Source organism: Cataglyphis hispanica, chromosome 19, assembly GCF_021464435.1.
Source record: "Cataglyphis hispanica isolate Lineage 1 chromosome 19, ULB_Chis1_1.0, whole genome shotgun sequence".
In the NCBI taxonomy this organism is placed as follows: Eukaryota; Metazoa; Arthropoda; class Insecta; order Hymenoptera; family Formicidae; genus Cataglyphis; species Cataglyphis hispanica.
Window position 1 is genome coordinate 4,087,878 of NC_065972.1, and position 20,938 is coordinate 4,108,815.

Sequence of the window (20,938 nt, forward strand, 5' to 3'; positions counted from 1 at the left end):
ATTTATGAAAAATGCTAACATGTGCATGTGTAAACTAATATAATTTTCAGAATTTTCTTACCTTCTGCACACATATAAATTTTATTATAATTCTTGATATAATAATTGTAAACAAAAGGTTTATAAAAAAGTATTTGAATAAATTATTAGATTCGAATGTATGATTATAATTGATATAGAAAAAATCATAATCAAACCTGTTTGAATTAAAAAATGTATTTACAAAGATCTCTTTATGGTAGCTTCAAAAAGTTAATCATTTATTTTTGGAAAATGAGATATTTATTTAAGTTATATTTCTTTGAAAATAATTTATATTATACACTTATGTTAGTAACTGAATAGAAATGGGAACATTCCTGAAAGTCATTTTGTAAAAATCTTTTCTAAAATCTATTTAATATAAAGAGAGATGATTAATAGTCAACTTATTTAACTAGGTGCAAATTAGGAAAAATTGTTTTTATTTGAAATATTTCGCATTAAAATAATACAATTAATAAATTTTTATGATTTTATTCAGTTATATGTGTTTATAGCACACATCTATCTGAGGATAATAGATATAGTAGAGGTTTATTATATTATAGACAATAGAAAAAATATATTATCAATTATATATATACACACACTAGCCTAATTTCGACTGCACATTTTTGCACCTCAGTGTATGTGATGATGTATTATTTATTACATAAATTTTAAATTTGTCCTAAAGATTAATTATGGATATATACATGTACAGATGCAAATCTGCAATCAAATGTATGTACAGTAAGTAATATGTAATTTACTTATGTTCACTTTTTTGAGATAAGAACCTACTTGGATGATTAATCATTTCAAAAGTGTGTATAATATATTCTATTTTTTTTTTTTTTTTCTAAAAGAGAAAGCAGAGTCATATATAAATATTGTACACAATTACTTAGTGTATATACGGGGCAGCCATAAAATTCCTTATTTCTTTTATATAAATTAGTCATTATCATAAATATGCTATATGCATATTCATCACATATATTTTATCTCTTTTTATTTTATAACTTTTATTCAATAAAAAATACAAAAAATATCACACGTACAAAGAATTTGGTGATACACCACCTTCTGCAATGAAAATAATAGGTAATATATTTTGATCTGCCAAGTATATTATTACATTGAATATATTTTTTATATATTAAAGATTAATTTTATATTAATGTACATATTATTTCATATCTTGCTTCACACTTATTTTTCTTTTTTTTTATTTAAACAAATTGTTTGATAAATAAAGTATATTAATTATATAAATAGATTATATTGTAATATGGCAAATTATGAATTTATTTCATTATTACGTCACAAGTTCTTCAATTTCATATTAGGAGTAACGAATTTCGTGGCCACCCTGTATTAAAAAAAGTATTAAAAAAGAATATTTAACACTTATTGTTATGATTTTGTGACATTATAAGTGAATGTTAATATCACAGGTGGTCCTTTTTATTTTTTGTTGACAATTATTTTGCATGTCTTTGTTCAGGGAAAAGTTCTATGTTACCATAGCATTATTATGCAAGTTATGTCTTGAAACGTCTTATCCATCTATTATAAATATAGTGTAAATCTTTTGCAAATTATTAATCATATTTAGTTTTGGCACGCAAGCGTTTGCAGAGTGAGCATTATGCATTTTCAATAAAAAAGGGAAATCTTACTTTGCTAAGTGTACGAGAAATGAGCTTAAATCGTACTTAGCTAGATTACTATAACATATATAGCTAACTTATAGATTCTTGAATAAATTCATATTTCAATAAGATATCAGGCATAAGATTTCCCTGAGAGAAATTGAGAGAATCTCACATGAAACGCAATACAAATTTTGATTCACGACTGTAACAATCAGAAACCCAAATTTCTCATCCTGGCAACATAAGCTTCATCAATTTATATGCAATCGAACCACCGTGCTTTTCTTCGACGAGATCGAAGATTTAGCTTTTTTTATTTTTGACTTTTTCTCCAACATATACTTATATTCTAAATTTGATCGTCAAATAGGATGATATTAGAATGACATGGAGAAAGAAAAAGTTAAAAATAAAAAAGTTAATAATAAGTGTGAAAGAATACGGAAAGCCGACTGTAAAATGCAACAACGATGCATAACAATGCGCCACACTATTTATACGACAGCATTTTGAATAAAAATTACTGCATGATCATTCGCTCTGAGCATATATCGTTGATCAGCAGTCGGTGATATTGTCAATACTACGGAAATATTTTTGGAAGAAAAAACATCAAAGAATTAAGATTAATTAGGAGGATAGAAGATGAGAGAGAGGAAGATAGAGAAGAGAAATTAAATAGTAATGCACATGGTCAAGTGTCTCGAGATACAGATATCTGAATAATAATAGATAAAATATAAAGTTATTCGGTTATTTTTTATGTCATCGCTTTCAGAAAATGTGTTACTCAAAGCAGAATAAAATTTGTAGCACAATATGTATATTTTAAGTCCGATCACTCCGAAATTACGGATGAATATTGCAATATTGAAAAATCAATTCCTGCGATACAAAGCATGGAATTCAAGTCGAGAAATGTGAAGCCGCACAATTTGGATATCTTTTAACAATTAAAAAAAAATCTTTTTTTCATGTATTGCAAAATTAAGTGATGAACAAATTCGTTTTCTATCTGAAACAATATTTTAAGTATTATAAGGTGGATGGACGATTATATACAAAAATACATTTTATTTCTCTTTTCGATTTTCTAAAATACATCTTTTCTTTTTTTTTTTTTTTAAGAAATCTGACCGTGCGCATTACTTTTCATCCTCCCTTTATACATTGAAAACCCGGCGCTACAAATCTCGGTTGAAAATTACCTCGCAAGATGTAAAAGCATGGCGCTAAAATAAATTTTTTAATATAAAAAAGAAAAAAGTAAAATAACTTATAAATATTGAGATTATAAAGTAATATAGATTACACGCGTCATATATATAAATAATAATAATAATAATAAAATAGTATAACAATAATAAAAATATAAACCTCGTGTGTGATAGAAGTTTTTTTTTTATAACGTTTTTGAAATGCATTCGATGTTTTTTATGTTTTCGTTTACGTTTTATGCATTATACAATTTAGAGAATATTAAGTCTTTTGTAATCATAAAGATTATATCAAAAGTTATATTTTTATTATTATTATACAATTTTTTTATTTAGGGAATATCGCTATTCGCATGCTAATGACCATTCCAATTGCCTATGGTTAGATCAATTCAACAATAGTTAGTCTTAGCGACTAGTCTTTTGCTCCCACTTTATCAAATGTCATCTATCTGTATTTATATCAAACTTTAGACAATTGTTCTTATTTATATAAATTAATTTCAATCGCTTTATTTTCAATTTTATTTGTTTTACCTATATATCTAAAGTTTCTTTTAGTGGCAGCTTTGCTACTTCGAAGAAAATCCTAGAATGCAGAAAAGTTGAAATGTACCAATTTGCGTATATTTTTATTTAAATTAATACTTACTTATGGCTGTATTTGTTGCGAACGGTCATTAGAGTTTCCTTATGCTTCTTGTGCAGGCACTGATTTAAAAGAATACAGATATCTCTTACATCGTCAAGTTTATAACCACTATAATATTCTAATGTTGGAGTCCATCCTCCCAGGTCCTTCATTAGCAATGCTAGTAGCAATGCCGCCGCTGCAATTTTACTATCGCTGTACGTGATCATCGTGTAATCCATCAACGAGTATTCTAATATGTATCGAGCCAGAGTTAACGTCGGCATAGACACCTTGGCACACTATTTTCAAATAATAGTGATCGAATTAATGTACATTCTCTAATAATAAAATATAAAATTAAATATAAATATAAAACGTGATAAAATAAAAAACGTCAAAAATAAAAAAATCTAATTTAAATAAAGAACACAATTAATCTTTTATAATCTGACATGATTTCAAAATAACACATTTATCTTCATCATAAGTATATATAAAATTTACATGCTATTATAAATATTTATATAAGTATGTTAAAGTGAAAAAAATTTGGACAATTGGACTAGAAATTGAAACCTGGACTATCTCCTTGCCAAGTATCTGCTTTCATTGTTAAATCTAATTTTATTGATTAATGGCATTAATACCTTTCTACTTATATATAGTTTTTTATAAATATTAGATGTAAATAATTGGATGGAAAATTGAATTTGTATTTTTTATTAGAAGATTTTACTATTAGCTAGACTTTATACACTACATTAGTACTTCTCCTCATCCTTTTTTCAGAAGATAATTATTTCATTTACAAAGAGAAATATAATATAAATATATCTAACATTTATTTTTGATATATGAGATAGAATTTTAATAGATTTTGAGATAGAATAATTATCACGAGACAAAATCTCTACATAAATTGATAATAGTAAATATGCATTACTTACTCTAGCATAACGCCGAAGAAACCTGTAAGAAAGAGGTATTCCCAGGTCAAAATTTACTACTCTTAAGACATTCATTTCCATCCTGACGAGTTCCCTCTGTGTGTAAGCGCCATCACATATATACAAAAAATCTTCCACCATCGGTGGTATCCTTTCCTACAATCAAAGTTAAGAACATATGCTCTTAGAAAGTATAATTTAATTATGTAAAAATCCGTGTAATTTTATAACATAGATGTGTTCATAAAACTTACATCAAATTTACTTGCTATAAAAAGACTCGCAGCGCCGAGCAACTGTAGAGTTTCCTTGCCGACTGTCACCTTTGTTAAATAGAGATCGACCAATTTCACGGCCAGATAGAGTGTCTCGTGATTAAGCTCAAACGATTCCTGTACTTCGACCATCCAATCGATCAGCAGCGCTCTCATCCACCGCGACAAACATACTTGTCGCTCCATGTAATCGGTGATGCGAAATAAACGCTCTCGTTCTTTTAGATACTCAAAGATGTCCATCGCATATTGCGATACTTGAAATGGATCTAACCAATTCTCGATGTCAAAGTCCCATTGCACGTCTTTGGGTAGTTCTCTTACGGGTACCGTGATCAATTCAGCGGCAGTTAATGCTTTCTTCTTGCTCACAGAAGACGTAAGTTCGCTTTTTTCGTCCTTCTCGACTTTTTTTTCGTTCTCGTCAACCTATTTTAAGTCTGCTTTGTACTTTATATTTCTAATAATTATGGAGCATAGAATGTGAAAGTTTTACACACATATAATTTAATTCAATTATTCATAATTGTTAAAAATTTTTATATATAGAGAATTTAAGTTTGTTTACATTTAATTTCTGAATTTTTGAAATATTTTATATCAAAAGCTAAAAAAAAAAAAAAAATTGTAGAAGCTTTAGCCTTCAAATTTCTGCTATGAATATATGAATCAAATTAAAAAAGAAAATGTCAGTTCTGAAATGTGGTGTACATAATACACTAAAACACTGATCACCTTATTATTGCTGTTTCTACGGATCTTCTTCAGGCTATCCGTAACATCTTCCAAAGCACTAACATACAGTGAATTGTCTTCCGATTTCTCTAAATCTGTGCTGTGTCTAATATTCACCACGACCTTGTTAACAATTTCCGTTTTGTCTTCCTTTTTAATAATGGGCTTAACACGAGGCAATGGTTTCGATTTCACTGGCATAACTTTTGCAATATTAATTTCTGCAGGTTTGTCTATTACAACTAGTTTTCCATGAGTAACTATTTTTTTTGTCGCATGATTCTGTCCTCCCAATGATGTAATGGCCTATTAAATTCAAGTAATATAAAAAAAAGATGAATATAATGATAAAAATATAGTACACATATATAGAAAATAATAATACAAAAATATTACAATGCTATGATACAAACATACATCATATATGTATCATATATATTTATAATAATATAACAATTATGGTACATACATTAGTAATGTTTGTGAAGGCGGATCTTTTGACTGTCTTCTCTTTAGGTGGTGAAGCTTCTGCCTTCCGCTTGGTACGAGTATCTCTGCTGATAGACTGTTTTACTACATTGTTTATTAAAGCATTTTGACTTCTTGTTGTCATTCCTTTCCTTAGACTTATAGAGTTGGTTTGTCTATTCTGTCCAATTAATATTTTTGGAGGTGCCATTTTTGTATTGGATAAAACTTTGGTACTTTCCGTTCCTTGCCTAAATCCTATTATACAAAATTAAATAATTGATTTAAATGCAGTATTAAAATATATAGTTCTTTTGTGTTTAACAAACTTTTTTTTTATTTATTAGTTTTATTAATTCTATTCCATATATATATTACGCACTTATATATTACGCAAAAAAATATAAGAAAACACAGTCGATGGATATTTTGAAAATAACTTTTTGTATACATTTCTGCTCGAGCAAAACTGAATATAAATTGATTAAAACAATTTATTGTTAAAAAATACAGTATAAAGTGAATATTTTAGAAATATTTTATATGATTTTCAATATGTATAAAAAAAAAGAAGAAAAACATGTTTGACAAACTCTTTTATACACACAGAAATTGCTCGTATATTCAACACGCATTCTCGTCGACAAATTGTATGGAAGAAAAGTCGAGTTCGTCGCTAAAATAAAGCAGAATTCTCACGCTATCCGACGACATATAAATCCATGTTATTCTTTGTAATTTTATCGCTTTCTCGAGTACACGCGAGGCGAGAGATTCGAATTTGTGGCAGCTATACATGCGAGAAAAACGCGGGAACTTTCCAGGGAACTTTCGCGGTTCCCTTCCTTCGGTCGCGAAAAACACGTTCGTGCAATCTATCCCGTCACTTTCACGGTTTCAAGGACGTTGACGAAAAATTCAGTATCGGCGAGGGACTGTACGGAGTATTAACCGGTGATGTTGATAAACGCGAAGGTCGTCGGCAAAATATTTATCCCACTAGCAATATGGTGGAGTGAATCGCGTTTGGTGTAAGCGATTCGGGCATTGAACGGGGGACACAGAACGGTGTGCTCGACGATATGGTGTACCTGCGTGAGAGCCTCGTGTGTACGGGTGGTCGCAGTTCTCGCTTTTAATGTCCAAGCATCACCGCGCGCGCACTCTTCGCCCTCGTCCTTCGACGTGCGTGCGTTTCGTTCGAGCGTCGCTCAGTCGGCCTCCTCATCCGCCTCTTGTCGTTGACATTCAAAAACTCACAGTTATGACCGATCGGCCAATCGTGCGCCGTCGCCGCGAGCGACATCTCGCGGCGATGCGTGGAGTTCCACGCGCATGACTCGAGTAACATCTGACAGATGTTTACCTGCGATTGATATATATATATATATATATATATATATATATATAATATATATATATGGTCCTTTTAAATATCCTCTCCCATCGCACCTTCTTAATTTAATTAAGTTAAGGATGTTTTTCAATTTAATTAATCTGTAATTAATATTTAATTATTTAATGATGCTTAATTTAATTCAATTAGATTATTATTTAATTAAATTTATTTATATTTAATTTTTTTCAAAATATGAAACATTTTATGCCAATCGTATTTTATTATATACTACTCTTATGTGCCTTTGATTTTACTTTTTATATAAGATTACTTATATTGAATTTAAAGACATAAAAAAAATGGTTTAATGTTTATGTCAGATTCAATTTTTCAATTTATTTTTAGAATAAATATATATTATATAATGATAATAAAAATAAACAAAATATATAACAAAATATAACAAAATATATATAACAATATATATAATAAAATATATATAATTTCTTCTATTGTACTATATTATAATAATTTATTTATCCGTTATATTCAATTTTCAAAAATATATTTATTATCCAGGTCCAATATGAGGCGCATCTCAGTCGTTCGTGTGAAAATTGCAGTAACTACCTAGTGCAAAGTTCATCGGGTTTCCTTCTCGGGGAGGCGCATATGAATAAAGGACGCCAAAAGCCACGTGCGTGTTTTAATTCACGGCCGTGTGATTTGCACGGTCAGAATGCAACGCGAACGTCTCGTCGTGAAATACGTCACGGCAAATAATTGCTTCGCGCATCTGTCTGCTACGTGGACGCGTCGTTTAGAAGCTGAGGTTAGTTTCCCGTTTTGTTTCTTTTTTTTTTACGTGACGCACGGTCGGCTTCGACGCGCGTCACGTGACTCCAGTCCAGTGTTGTTCGACGGGCCGAATTTTTCGTGCGCACGTAGCGTAACGCGATGACGTTTACCATCACGTGTACGCGACAATCGTCTCAGTTTTGGCGGGATCTCGCGGAGGACAAGTTAAATAAGTAGATAAATAAATATAATTTGTGAATATTATTTTTTTTGTTTCATTAAGTTTTGTTTTTTAATTAATTGTGCAAAATTTTTAAAGTCATTTTTAAAAATAATTAAACAAGGGCCCACATAGAACCTCATTTCATTCGCTCAACTACTTTATTGATATCACTTTCGACGCGCATGCGCAAAAAAACATAGTAGGCTAGTTTTATACTGATCACGTGACTGATAGGATGCAGTAGCGCTCTCTGCAGGCGTGACGTCATGTCGCGAGCCATAAAACATGCAATTAATATAGATGATAATTCGACGATTTAAAGCGCCATCTATAAGAGATGTGATGGACTCGGTTTAATTATAAAAATTACTTCGAGGAAGCAAAATTCTTTTTTCGAGAACACATACAGGATGTATTATACATATATTGTTATCTTATAAAGAGTATAACAAGTAAATAATTTATAAAATATATATTTTCAAGTCTATTTATAATTATCGAATAAAATTATAAAAAGCTCGATGAAACTTTAAAGTAATATCAACTAACTTATTCATGTATATAAATTATAAATGTTAGCATAAAAATAGAAAGAAAAAAAAACTGATAAGATAATCATATATCATCAATAATTAATTATTTTGCAAGAAATTGAGCTTTTTATAACTCGATAATAATTTTAAAATTGTATAGAAAATTTATATTTTACATAAATTATATATTTTAAATATATAAATAATTATATATACATTTTTACGCAGATATTTCATTCTTCTCAAAAGAGATTTCTAAAAACCAATTTATAATAAATTTTTTACTTATTAATTTTTAATTGTAATAATTTTAATTATACGACAATTTGATGAATAATTACAGGAAAATGCGATCGAAATGTCACACAAAGGGAGGCTGTATTATCTCTCTTGCGTTCCTCGGGTTGATAACGAGAATATATTATCTATCGGAGCGACATTCGCGAGGAGTTTGAACATCCAGGAGGAAGACGAAGTACTCGTATCATCTTTGAAAAATGTGCCTTCGTTAAGTAGCATTAAAATCATTCCTCGCACGACGAGCGATCGCGAGCTTCTGGTAGGAAAATACTTATCATACTGGCTTGCCTAATCAATGAAATTAATTAATCAATAATCTTTGCGAAACAGGAATTGCAAATGGAAAGGGTGCAATCAAATCTCTTGAGTCAAGTGAGAATCGTCGCTAAAGGACAGCCGATTGTGGCGTGGATCTCCAAGTTTTCTTCTGTAACTTTTGTTGTGGGCAAGTGTTTTCTTTGTAAAATTTTTCAGAGACAATACAGAATATTTTCAAATTTGTTACTCTAAATTATAAATGTTAAACTATTTTATTTATATCGGATATTCTTATATAATTTTTAAATAATCAACACAAAAATATTTATATAAATCCTTTAAATGAATTTTGTAATAATTTATCGATTTCTTGATGTTATTAATAACATTAAGTCGATGATTTGTTGTAAAATTAATATGAAGAATCTAGACGCGCTTTTGATTGATTATTAAAAAATACTGTATACAATCCTTTTATACAGAAGATTTGGAGCCGAAATTTGCATATGGATTCCTCCAACAATTCACGGAAGTGCATGTGCTCGATGCGATCCCGAATGCAACGATAAAGGACGCAGATGTAAAGAAGGATATCGCCAACAAGATAGGCAACAGTTCTCTGGCCAAAATCTTGCCTTACTTTTCCAAAGAAAAGAATGATTGCGATTCGAGAGACAAAGCTGCAAATTATGCATTATTGCAAAGTTTTCGCCAAAAGAGCGTACCTCGCGTATTTCGCGTTTATTCTCTACCGGAATTTCGGTCCTTTGATCACTCAAACTCTTACGACATGATCCTGCGATGTCCCTGCAATGTCCTGATTCCAAAAAGTCATTTGCCAAAAAACGCGAAATCGACCAGTGGAATAATTATGTGTAAATTTTTATCAATAATCATAAAATAATTTTTTGTAGCTTGTTTTAACTCTAATTCAATTTTATTTTATGATACATATATATATATATATATATATATATATATATATATATTCTTTTTATAATTTTATTTTATTTTATTTTATAATTTATATTTTATTTTATTTTACAATTTTATTTTATTACAAATTATAATTTTATTTATAATTTATAACTTAATTGATTCATTAATAATACGCACATAAATCAAAATAAGATTAATTTTACATAACATGAAATGTTATATTTATTTCAATAGAATTTTCTGAGACTGAAAAAATAAATTTATTCGCAGGTAAAATTAAAAAAGTATTAGAGGATTGGCAGCAAGTTAACGTCACTAGCACAAATTTTCTAAAGGACGAGGGTCCTTCTCCATTCCCGAAATCTCCGCAAGAGCTTGTCGCAAGAATTTATGTTCTCGAAGATATTTTAGAAAAATGTTCCGCATTGTTAGACAGGAAGTATTTCGATCTGAATTCGATTCACTCTTGCGTATATCTATCGGAGAGTTCGAGGATCACTCTGAAATTGAAAGTGGGAAGTAGAGTGATGGTACAGATGATCGAGGAAGTTGATGAACAGTTGCAGCCGTCATCGGTGGACATTTTCCCCTCCAATCAATCGATAACGGCGGAAGTTTTCCAAGATTACGTGAAATTCCATTCGAGACACGAGGCACTTTTACTGAATTCATGCTCAACGATTTTGCTCAACGACGGCGAACGATGTGTTGTCCGAATGTCACCTGCGAATTGCGATTACGTAACATTAGACGAGAGAACTATGAAAAACTTGGTGGTCCACGTTCGGTCTGTGTTGAGTTCGAACGATGCGGAAATCGCGAAAAATTGTACCGAGGAAAAATTGGAGCTGAAGAAAATTTCCACGAGGTATAATTACATGTGCAATAATATTTCCAGATAGCACACAATATTTATGATAAATATTCATAATATTTTTTACTATTTATTTTTTGAAACATTATATAAATATTTTATATTTTGTATACATTAAGAGAAAAAAATCATAAAATTTTATTCGATATTATTATATATATTATTAAAATATAGACTAAATATTTTATTATTTATGGCAAATAAAAAATAAATATTTATATTAATATTTTGTAAATATTTCTTAATATTTTTATAAATACTTTATGATAAATCTTTATGATTTATTAAATGTAAGATCACAAAAATATTTATAAAATATTCAAATAATATTTTAAACATTTTACATATTTTATAAATATTGTGTGCTGTCTGGGTTGTTATTGTTATTTGTTATTGGTGGCTTGACAATAACATTAATTTTTACATTAAATCTATAATTATAAATTGGAGCTTCATGTCTTCATGACTTCTACGCTGTGTAAAATTACGACCAAAAAATAAAAAAATTGCAGATTTACAAAGAGTATCCTCGAAGATTGCGAGATCACGCTCGATCTCAGTTTAGGTCTGCGGAGACCGGTGGACTTCCGATACGATCGAGAGAATATTTTGATATGCGGCGATCTGGGCTCCGGCAAAACGACCATCTGCAAAATACTAATCGAGCGTTATCGCGAGGCGCCCTGTTTCGCCCACACGCACACGATTGATTGCAGGTCACTGAAAGGTAACACTGCGCCGGCATTTTCGCGCAATTAAAGCAATTAACTGCGATATGATGACGTATTTTGATTACGGTCACAAATATCCGTGAAGAATTTCGAGAGCAAATAGTTGTCTTTTTTCATTATAATATATATACATTAAATTTATTTAAATATTTATTTATTATTTTATTTGTAGAAAAATCTCTCTTTGATTAGTTCCTTTTTTAGCCTTAATAAGTTTTGATAAAAGTCAAATTAACTCGCATTCATATTATGATATAATCATATATTTCCATTATTATTATAATTTAGCACAAAAATTTACTGCATTATGTATATTTAATTTAAAAAACTTTATATTTATATATTTATAATCTGAATCAGATAATTTGAAGAAAAATTTAACAAATGATTGAAAAATGTAACTTTATAAATTAAATTTTAGCATGTTAATTATATTTGAATCTTATAGTATTTACAAGTAATTAATAATTAGGTAAGAAAGTAGAGACACTGCAGAAAATTATTACATCTGCCATGAATGAATGCATGTATTATCAACCATCCATACTGTTTTTGGACGATTTGGAGAGTATTACAAATGCGTCATTAAACGACGAGGAAAATACAATCGATGCGACAAATGCTTCCAGGTAAATGGAGCCGTATTTATCAATCGTTAATTTAAGCCGCATAATTATTAATCCGGACAAAAAAGGTGAGAAGAGAGGGGTTGATTGCAAGGATTAATCGCGGTAAATTGCATATCAATGCAAATAGCAATTTTTTAAAAATTATTTGTCGTGACTTATTTCACAACGTGACGACGATCCCTTCGATTAATCTTAAATCAATTTCAGAATTACCGATATGCTGTTTAATATCGTCACGCAATATCAGGAGTGTCATTATATCTCGATCATCGCTACCTGTGTCAACGTAAACAAGATCGGCTCGAAATTACGACCGGCGAGAGGTGTACAGTTCTTTAGGACGATCTTGCAGATCCCTAATCTCGAGAAGGTATAATCAATCTAAATGTTCCCAGACAGCACACAATATTTGATGATAAATATCCATGAATAATTTTTCCTATTTATTTTTTGAAATATTATATAAATATCTTATACATATTTTGTATACATTAAGAGAAGAAATCATAAACACTTTATTCGATATATTATTAAAATATAAATTAAATATTTTATATAATATTTATAGTAAGTAAAAAATAAATATATAGTAATATTTCGTAAATATTTCTCAATATTTTTACAAATATTTTTATGATAAATGATCTTTATGATCTGTCAAATCTAAGATCAGAAAATAAATATTTTTAAAATATTCAAATAATTATTTTAAATATTGTTCATTTTATAATTGTGTGCTATCTGAATTATATATGATGTGAGAAATTGATTTTTCAACCACATGTCGGGAATGACGGAACATTCAAGAATTTCATGTATACATATGAAAAAACATTAATTGTTCAAATAACATAAAGTATAATTTCCAAATCATTATTATCTTTAAGAAATAATCGACTTAACTGAAGAGAGTTCGTTGAAAAATAAGAGAGATGCAAGATATAAAATGTATCAATCGCGATTTATCTTTGATCTTTTTTTTTATAATTTGAACGATATTTTCTTGTTTACTGATGCACTTCTCGATTAGTTTCACACTTCCACACCTCTTTAATCAAGCTCCCCTGTTGCCCTGTTGTAAATTAAGATATTTGCTCTGTTGATTCCTGCCTATCACTAACTCGTGTCGTGACTAACCAGGTGGATAGAATCGATATTTTGCGATTAACACTCGAGGACAAGTTGTGCGTGCCTGGAGACATGAATTGGAATTACTATGGAAACAAGACCGAGGGCTGGATGCCTCAGGATCTCGTCGATTTATCAGAGAAGGCGAGATTCGTCGCGTGGAAGCGTCACGGTAACAAGAAACGCGAACGATTATAAAAATATCACTGAAAATTGTACATTTTTAAATAAAAAAATCGATCAGAATTAAAAAAGAAAAATATTAGTGTCAGAGTAAAAAGAGATGGTAATATAATATTTAACAATGATAATTAATGGTCATTTTTGTCCTTAACTTGTTTCACGAATTGGAAGGAAAGATCGTGAAATAAAATAAATTAAATATAGATTATCAAAGATGAATTATATCACTTATCTTTATTTCATATATTTATAAGTCTTGTCAATTATTATGCATATAATATTTCTTAAAATATATCATTTTTACGGAGACGTTTACATGTTTCTGTTTATTCCAAGCGGCAGGCGAATTGAAACCACCAATTATCGTGACGGAAGAAGACATGAATAGTGCACTGGAAAATAGCACACCGATGTCCCTGCAGGGTGTGCAGTTGTATAAGAATGACAGACATTCTTGGTCCAACATCGGCGGCCTGGCAGACACCAAGAGTTCTCTCATGGAAATTCTCCAGTGGCCGCTCACGTATCCGGAGATCTTCAAGAACGCTCCGATAAAGCTCCAGAGCGGTGTCTTGCTGTACGGAATGCCTGGTACCGGGAAGACGATGTTGGCCAAAGCAATCGCCGGCGAATGCGGCGTGAATTTGATTAGTATCAAAGTAAAAAAAGTTGATAATTTTTCACCGAAACATGTCTCTAATTCGATGCTTTATTCGCAATCCTTATTTCACACGTAATTTCAGCTCTTAATTAAAATAAATGATGATGTATGTATGTACAGCGGATTTTTCTTTATAATATATTATATATATTAGAATATTATATATGTCGTAGTCAGATTATATAATCTATCGTTTTATAGAACGTCTAGATATTTTATAAAGTGCGGCTATAATCTCAAATAATAGTTGAAAATGAAATATTTTACAATCTGGCTAAGAATTTTAGTCTTTTTATAAAAGGATAATAAGCGATCCGCCACATTGTCAAATGCAACAATATATATATATATATATATATATATATATATATATATATATATATATATTATATTATTCTTTATAGTATAATATATATTAAAATTGTTTTAGGGTCCAGAATTGCTGTCAAAATATATAGGTGTCAGCGAGGAATCTGTGAGAAATGTGTTTGAAAGGTATAATAAATGAATTTTTTTAAGTTATTTTCAATCTTGCCATTCTTTCATCTCTCTGGGTATTTTTGAAGATTTAATATATTCTCTTGTTACATTTCAGAGCTCGTCGCGCAAAGCCATGCGTTTTGTTCTTCGATGAATTCGACAGTCTCGCACCTAGGTGAGTGATAGGTCAAAAATTGGTGTAAACTTTAATTATTCATCTTTCATTTAATAGCCTTTTAATGTCAATATAAATATTCTTTATATTGTATTTATCTTATATTTTTTCGTAATCGTACTGCATGCTTTCAGAAAAAGCCAACAGAAAGAAGTTAAATAAAATTATCTATACATAAAGAGATAGATAACAGAGAATAGATAATAAATATACAGGGTGTCCTGCAAAGATACCCGCGAGCGTTGGCACAATCTTTACAGGACACCCTGTATACAGCGATAATTAATCCAACTTATCTTTTTCTAGTTTATTCTAATTTATTCTATTCTCTTAACTTGTGTTTTAAGAAAAATGAGATGTTTCTTTTATTTTTGTCTCGTTCCAATTAGACGCGGACACGACAGTACCGGAGTGACTGATCGGGTAGTGAATCAGCTGTTAACTCAACTCGACGGAGTTGAGGATCGTGAGGGAGTAGCCGTCGTGGCAGCGTCCTCGAGGCCAGACTTGCTCGACCCGGCTCTTCTGAGACCTGGACGCCTCGACAAGTGTTTGCATTGTCCTTTACCGGATGCAGTAAGTGTCTCTTCAATAATAATCAGTCTCTTCGACTCATATGTCAATTAATTAATATTCTTCTCGTCCACGCGTTCCTTCACAGACGGAGAGAGAAGCGATCTTCGCGGTCCTGTGCGATTCTCAAAACGTAGACAGGACGCAGTTAGATCTAAAAGAACTATCCCTGCTCTCCGACGGATTCACCGGTGCTGACGTCAACGCGGCGATCACTCTGGCGAGATTGTCGGCGTTCGAGGATGCCTTGGCAATCGCGGCCGTGAGTGTTAAAATTAAAGCTCGTGATCGAAACATCAGAAGAACGCATCGTTAATGGCCGGAGTAGCTTTGTTGCTGCTGCTGCTGTTGTTGTTGTTGTTGTCGTCGCTGCTACAGTATCTGAGCGGCGTCCTAATGAAAAGCGCTCCTCGCGCGATTCTCTCGAGAATCATTTGTAGGATAGCTTCCGAAGTAAGATAGTGCGTAATGACGATAATATCGTTAGGTGTGCACCCTACGGTGTATACACACAGGGGTGCGCTTGGGGGAAGAAGGAAAGGTAAGGGCGGGGGGAGAAGGAAAGGTAAGGGCGGGGGAAGCTCTGCAGAGGCTGTAGGTGCTGCGATATAGCCAAGGAAACGTAGAGACCAGGTTTATTAGCACACGGTGAGAGCCGAGAGCACCGGGCGACCAACAACCAAGCCACCTTTCGGCGCCTTCCCTCTCCTCTCCCCCCTTCATCCCTCCCGCGTCCACCCTACGCCTCGCTGAACTTCGAGGGGGTTATTATCTTATGCGTTATAATGATACACGCGGGGTTTAGGGCCTCGCAGCGATTCTGCAAGATCGAAAGCCAGACAGCCATTCCGCTAGTTACGGTGCTCGTTAGCTCTCTTCCCCCTCTCAGACGTCTTCGACATTTCTATTATTAACCCCTCAGACACGTGTAATACACTCATTTATTATTTGTTTTCTCATTTATCTTGACAGTTTTTTTCGCTAAATAATTCCCCCCTGTCCCCACAAAAAAAAAGCGTGACTCTTGATCGACGGAAATATTTTTCCGATTAAATGAAAGTAAATAAATAATTCAATCATTGTTTTCATTATATCGATTGCGCAGATTACAATTTTTTTTGCAAGAGTTATTAGCGTCTAATAGTTTCCAACAATCAAAAAGCGAATTAATTCTTTGATGTTTATCAATATTTCTTCATATTTTTTCTATCTAAGAAATAAAATATATGATTGTTTTTTAAGAATTAAAATATAAAATATATGAATTTTAAGAGGCAGAGAGCAACTATAATTTTACATGATATATAGATTATATATAGAGATAAGTTTGAATTCAATCATTGGTCGCTCGTTGTATACATGTGTCTGTGTGTGTGTGGAGTTAGTTTAATTAATCGGAATGAATCGGATACGCGTTATAAAGGGTCGCAGAAATACATCTGCAAGGTATATACGAGGGACGCGAGTGGCGCGTCTTACGGGAAGCTATTAATTAATTCGCATCGGAGAAAACGAAGTTATACGGCGGCACTTACCTCCCGGAAGAACGCGAGTATCCAAACTGTGCGTCTAATTAGCAAGCGAGTTTCCGGTGAGCGCAACGCATCTCGAGAGAGAGAGAGAGGGAAGAGTAATAAGTGATTATGTGGATAGGAACATCGGGACTGTTCTGAAGCGATGCAGATTGTAACTCTAATAATTAATTCAAATCGGCGCTGTTTATGCAACATTAAGGCTCTTGATGTCGTAAAATGGACTTGATATATTCTTTTTAGATAAAATATAATATATATAATAATTATATATATTATATTCTAGATAAATATATATAATATAATTATATACATATAGTTTATATTTATACACTATATATTTTTTTTTACATACTGAGTTTGCTTATCGATTACAGGACGGCAAAGTCGATGCGGCCGACATCAAAGTCACGCAAAGGCATCTCGTCGAGTCTGTCAGATCGACAAGACCATCTTTGTCTATCGCGGAGAAACTTAAATACACCAAAATGTAAGTGAATACATGCAAAGAAATTGAGATTATAAGAAATCGAATTATTATTTATTACATATTTTACACGTCGCTTCATTATTTTAGTTACGCCAGGTTTTCCAAGGGGGATAACTTCGCAGAGGATGTGCTAAGGAATCAGAAGGCGACACTGGCTTAAAATTGAACGAGTGAATTCGAATTTTTTTCCAAATGATTCTTTTCAAGCGAGAAATATTTTTGATAAGAAACAGATAAAAAATGCAACATAAATGGAAAAGGAAATTAATAAAAATTTGTTTCTTTATATATACCAGCACATAATATTATTTAATAAATTCATAAACATTTTTTACCATTTATTTTTCGAAATATTATATTTCATACATATTTTGTATATATTAAAAGGAGAAATCATAAAAATTTTATTCGATATATTATTAAAATATAACCTAAATATTTTATATAATATTTATGGTAAATAAAAAATAAATTCTTTAAATAATATTTTGTAAATATTTTTATAAATATTTTTATGATATTTGTGATAAATCTTTATAATCTTTTAAATTAAAAATCACAAAAATATTTATAAAATATTTTCATAAATATTTACAAAATATTCAAATAATTATTATAAATATTTTCAACATATTTTATAAATATTGTGTGCTCTCGGGGTATATGCTCAATTATTTGAAATTATATCAAATTATCTTTTATTTTTGCCAAATATTTTTCGAATTCGATCTCTCCTCGATGAGGGAATTTGCATGAATCCGTATAACTCGAGCGTGTAACATATAGGGTGAAGATTTTACCGGGTGTTCTCGCGAATCGCGCGGGCGCGAGGCCGGATGTCGCGCCGGGGCAAAGTTAAATTAAATCACGGGCGAAGGCAGCTAATATTGTAGTTTATCTGGCGGGACATTAGCGCGGTGAAATATGCGCCTCCTTCGCCTCCGAGCGAACTTAAAATCAAGATCTCAGCCGGCGAACTTCCCGTCCCGTCCCCGACCCACGACGACAACGACGACGACGTCGACGACGTCGACGCCGGCGCGTCCTTCCTGCTAAGTCGCGCGTGAAAATACTAATTATTATACCGATTATTAATACGAAAAGTTGCCCGGCGCTCTAAGTCGGAGAGCTTCGAGAGGAGAGAGTCTCGCGGCGGAGTTTCGCGGCTCGCAGCATCCGGATTACGCTCGCGCTCGCTTATAGTTAAGGGAAGGAGATGGTGGAGGAGGAAAAGCGTTCCCTCTCTCCCCCTCAGTCCCCGATAGTGGCTAAGAGCGCATCGCGAAGTAGATAATGAGTTTATTAGCGTAAGCGAGATATGGTATCGCGTATGTCGTCATATTGTCTGGCAGAATTTTGCATTTGGATGTTGATGAACGGATTTTGATGAACGATGTGTTCCTTCATGATGAACATGACCGGAAAGAGCACCGAGGAGAGCGCTACTCGTAGGGTTAAACCGCGAAATGTCAAAAAAAAGACGATGGGATGTGGGGGTGGGAGGAGGAGGAGGAGGAGAAGGAGGAATGGGAGGGAAAGGGAGGCGATGACGACGAGGATGAAAACGGTAGTTCTCTGCTTAGCATAAAAATGGCCAATTACCTGGCTAACAAGCGACGATGAAGAGAGAGAGAGAGAGAGAGAGAGAGCCAGTCAGCCGTTCGAACCGACGACGAAGCCGGCTAACTCTGTTAGCGTCTCCCCCGAAGAAGATTAGTTAGCGTAAATGCCGCCGGTTGACGCATTTTTATTCCTGATTACCGTTTCTCGCCACGCTAATCCCATTTGTGCCTGGCGACATTCGGTAAACTCGACTTCGCGCGCCGGCAACAAATTGCGCCATCCTCGGAAAAAGGAGAGCTGGAGGGAGGAAGGAAGGAAGGAAGGAAGGTGGCTACCGGGTTGCGTGGGGGGAGGGATGGAAAGGTAAGGGGGTAAGGTATAGGCGTAGAATATAAAGGAAATAGGCTGCTATTTTGAGGCCAGGGATGCGAGAGACCCCCGCGAGGCAACGGATCGTGTCGGACACGGTAATCTGACAGATCGCGGTTCTCTTCTAATAATACACTGTAAAAAAGCTTTCCAAAACATTCAAACACGTTATTGTTTGAATTTTCAGATCTAGGTGCCCGAAAGATATTTCAGACAATTTGTCTTAATTATCAGAGTCATTTTTTTAAATGTTCAGAAGCATGTAACTGAAAATTAGACAGTGTGTCTGCAAGAAATCTGCAGACACTTTGTCTGAAGTTTTAATCTTTTTACAGTGTATCTGTTATTAAAAATTAAAAATAGATAACAGAATAGAAATATGATTGATCAAGCTTACAATATTAAATAATAATAATAATAATAATAATAAATAAATAAATAAATAAACGTAAGGATATTAATCATTTTGAAAATTTCATATAAACTAAAGAAATTAACAGCTGTTTTTTTTTAGCATAAAAGCATTCAAAAATGTAATTAGCAAAATCATAGAAATATTTTAATAGATAGTTTAATTGAATTTAAACAAGAAGGATTCTTCTCATCAACCTACGTAATTCTTTCAAGAAAAAAAATTTATTCTTCAAGAAATAGATAATAAGATGGAAGAATGATTAATCGAAATTTAAGATTTTAGGTAAAAAAGAAAAAAAACGCGGGAGTTTTCGGTCATTTTGAAAATTTTATAGAAACGAAAGGAATTAACAGCTGTTTTTTTAATCATAAAAGCACTCAAAAGTGATTAACAAATTTGTAGAAATATTTCAACATCTAATATAATTGATTTTGAACGAGAAGGATCTTTCTCATCAATCAACGCAATTCGGTAAAAAAAAACTAATTCTTTAAAAAATAATCAAGCGAGCGAGTTTTTCCGCGTCTTTTTTCTTACGCGAAGAGACGCTACGCAAAGTTTTGCATTTAAAAAGAAATACGACAGCTTCTTCGGGAATCCCGTCGCGATTGCCTTCGTATCTTCTACGCGATGTTATAATGACAGGAACTTACTCGCTCGCGAAATTACGAAAACTTGACGAAAAATATCGTCATGGTTCTGCTACGACACAATCTTACGATCCAAATACGCTGATATTATAAAGACTTGTCGCAAGTCTCGATAAATCCGATCCGTTAATGATTCA

General features: G+C 32.2%; 2 protein-coding genes across 6 annotated transcripts; one reads left to right on the forward strand and one right to left on the reverse strand.

The window, feature by feature from the left end:
• Positions 1-447: 447 nt before the first annotated feature.
• Positions 448-7,232, reverse strand: LOC126856646 (G2/mitotic-specific cyclin-B3). Of its 3 annotated transcripts, XM_050605351.1 has the most exons (8): positions 7,050-7,232; positions 5,960-6,216; positions 5,491-5,796; positions 4,735-5,184; positions 4,481-4,636; positions 3,552-3,832; positions 3,437-3,488; positions 448-2,914 (listed from the first exon to the last, which is right to left on the reverse strand). In XM_050605351.1, exons 2-7 carry the CDS (start codon positions 6,167-6,169, stop codon positions 3,437-3,439), a joined length of 1,455 nt encoding a protein of 484 aa, XP_050461308.1. In that variant the 5' UTR covers positions 6,170-6,216; positions 7,050-7,232; the 3' UTR covers positions 448-2,914. The 3 variants fall into 3 exon arrangements, with proteins under 3 accessions (XP_050461308.1, XP_050461307.1, XP_050461309.1); XM_050605350.1 differs by having other exon boundaries at positions 448-3,488; XM_050605352.1 differs by lacking the exon at positions 7,050-7,232 and adding an exon at positions 6,566-7,000 and having other exon boundaries at positions 448-3,488.
• Positions 7,233-7,880: 648 nt separating this feature from the next.
• On the forward strand, positions 7,881-18,092 carry LOC126856619 (uncharacterized). Of its 3 annotated transcripts, none has more exons than XM_050605290.1 (16): positions 7,881-8,129; positions 9,195-9,410; positions 9,482-9,596; positions 9,892-10,284; positions 10,619-11,216; positions 11,735-11,949; positions 12,426-12,582; positions 12,790-12,952; positions 13,723-13,882; positions 14,236-14,552; positions 14,985-15,049; positions 15,150-15,209; positions 15,599-15,785; positions 15,871-16,044; positions 17,692-17,804; positions 17,892-18,092. In XM_050605290.1, exons 1-16 carry the CDS (start codon positions 8,037-8,039, stop codon positions 17,962-17,964), a joined length of 3,099 nt encoding a protein of 1,032 aa, XP_050461247.1. In that variant the 5' UTR covers positions 7,881-8,036; the 3' UTR covers positions 17,965-18,092. The 3 variants fall into 3 exon arrangements, with proteins under 3 accessions (XP_050461247.1, XP_050461246.1, XP_050461249.1); XM_050605289.1 differs by having other exon boundaries at positions 7,882-8,129; positions 14,230-14,552; XM_050605292.1 differs by having other exon boundaries at positions 7,882-8,129; positions 9,892-10,023; positions 14,230-14,552.
• The last annotated feature ends 2,846 nt before the right edge of the window (positions 18,093-20,938 follow it).

Coding starts and splice junctions, on each gene's coding strand:
- LOC126856646 (XM_050605351.1), bottom strand. CDS start 6,169: ATGGCACCTCCAAAAATATTAATTGGACAGAATAGACAAACCAACTCT. Junction 5,185..5,490: donor GTAGAAACAGCAATAATAAG/GTGATCAGTGTT, acceptor GACTTAAAATAG/GTTGACGAGAACGAAAAAAA. Junction 4,637..4,734: donor TTATAGCAAGTAAATTTGAT/GTAAGTTTTATG, acceptor CTTTGATTGTAG/GAAAGGATACCACCGATGGT.
- LOC126856619 (XM_050605289.1), top strand. CDS start 8,037: ATGCAACGCGAACGTCTCGTCGTGAAATACGTCACGGCAAATAATTGC. Junction 12,953..13,722: donor AGATCCCTAATCTCGAGAAG/GTATAATCAATC, acceptor GTGACTAACCAG/GTGGATAGAATCGATATTTT. Junction 15,210..15,598: donor TTCGACAGTCTCGCACCTAG/GTGAGTGATAGG, acceptor CGTTCCAATTAG/ACGCGGACACGACAGTACCG.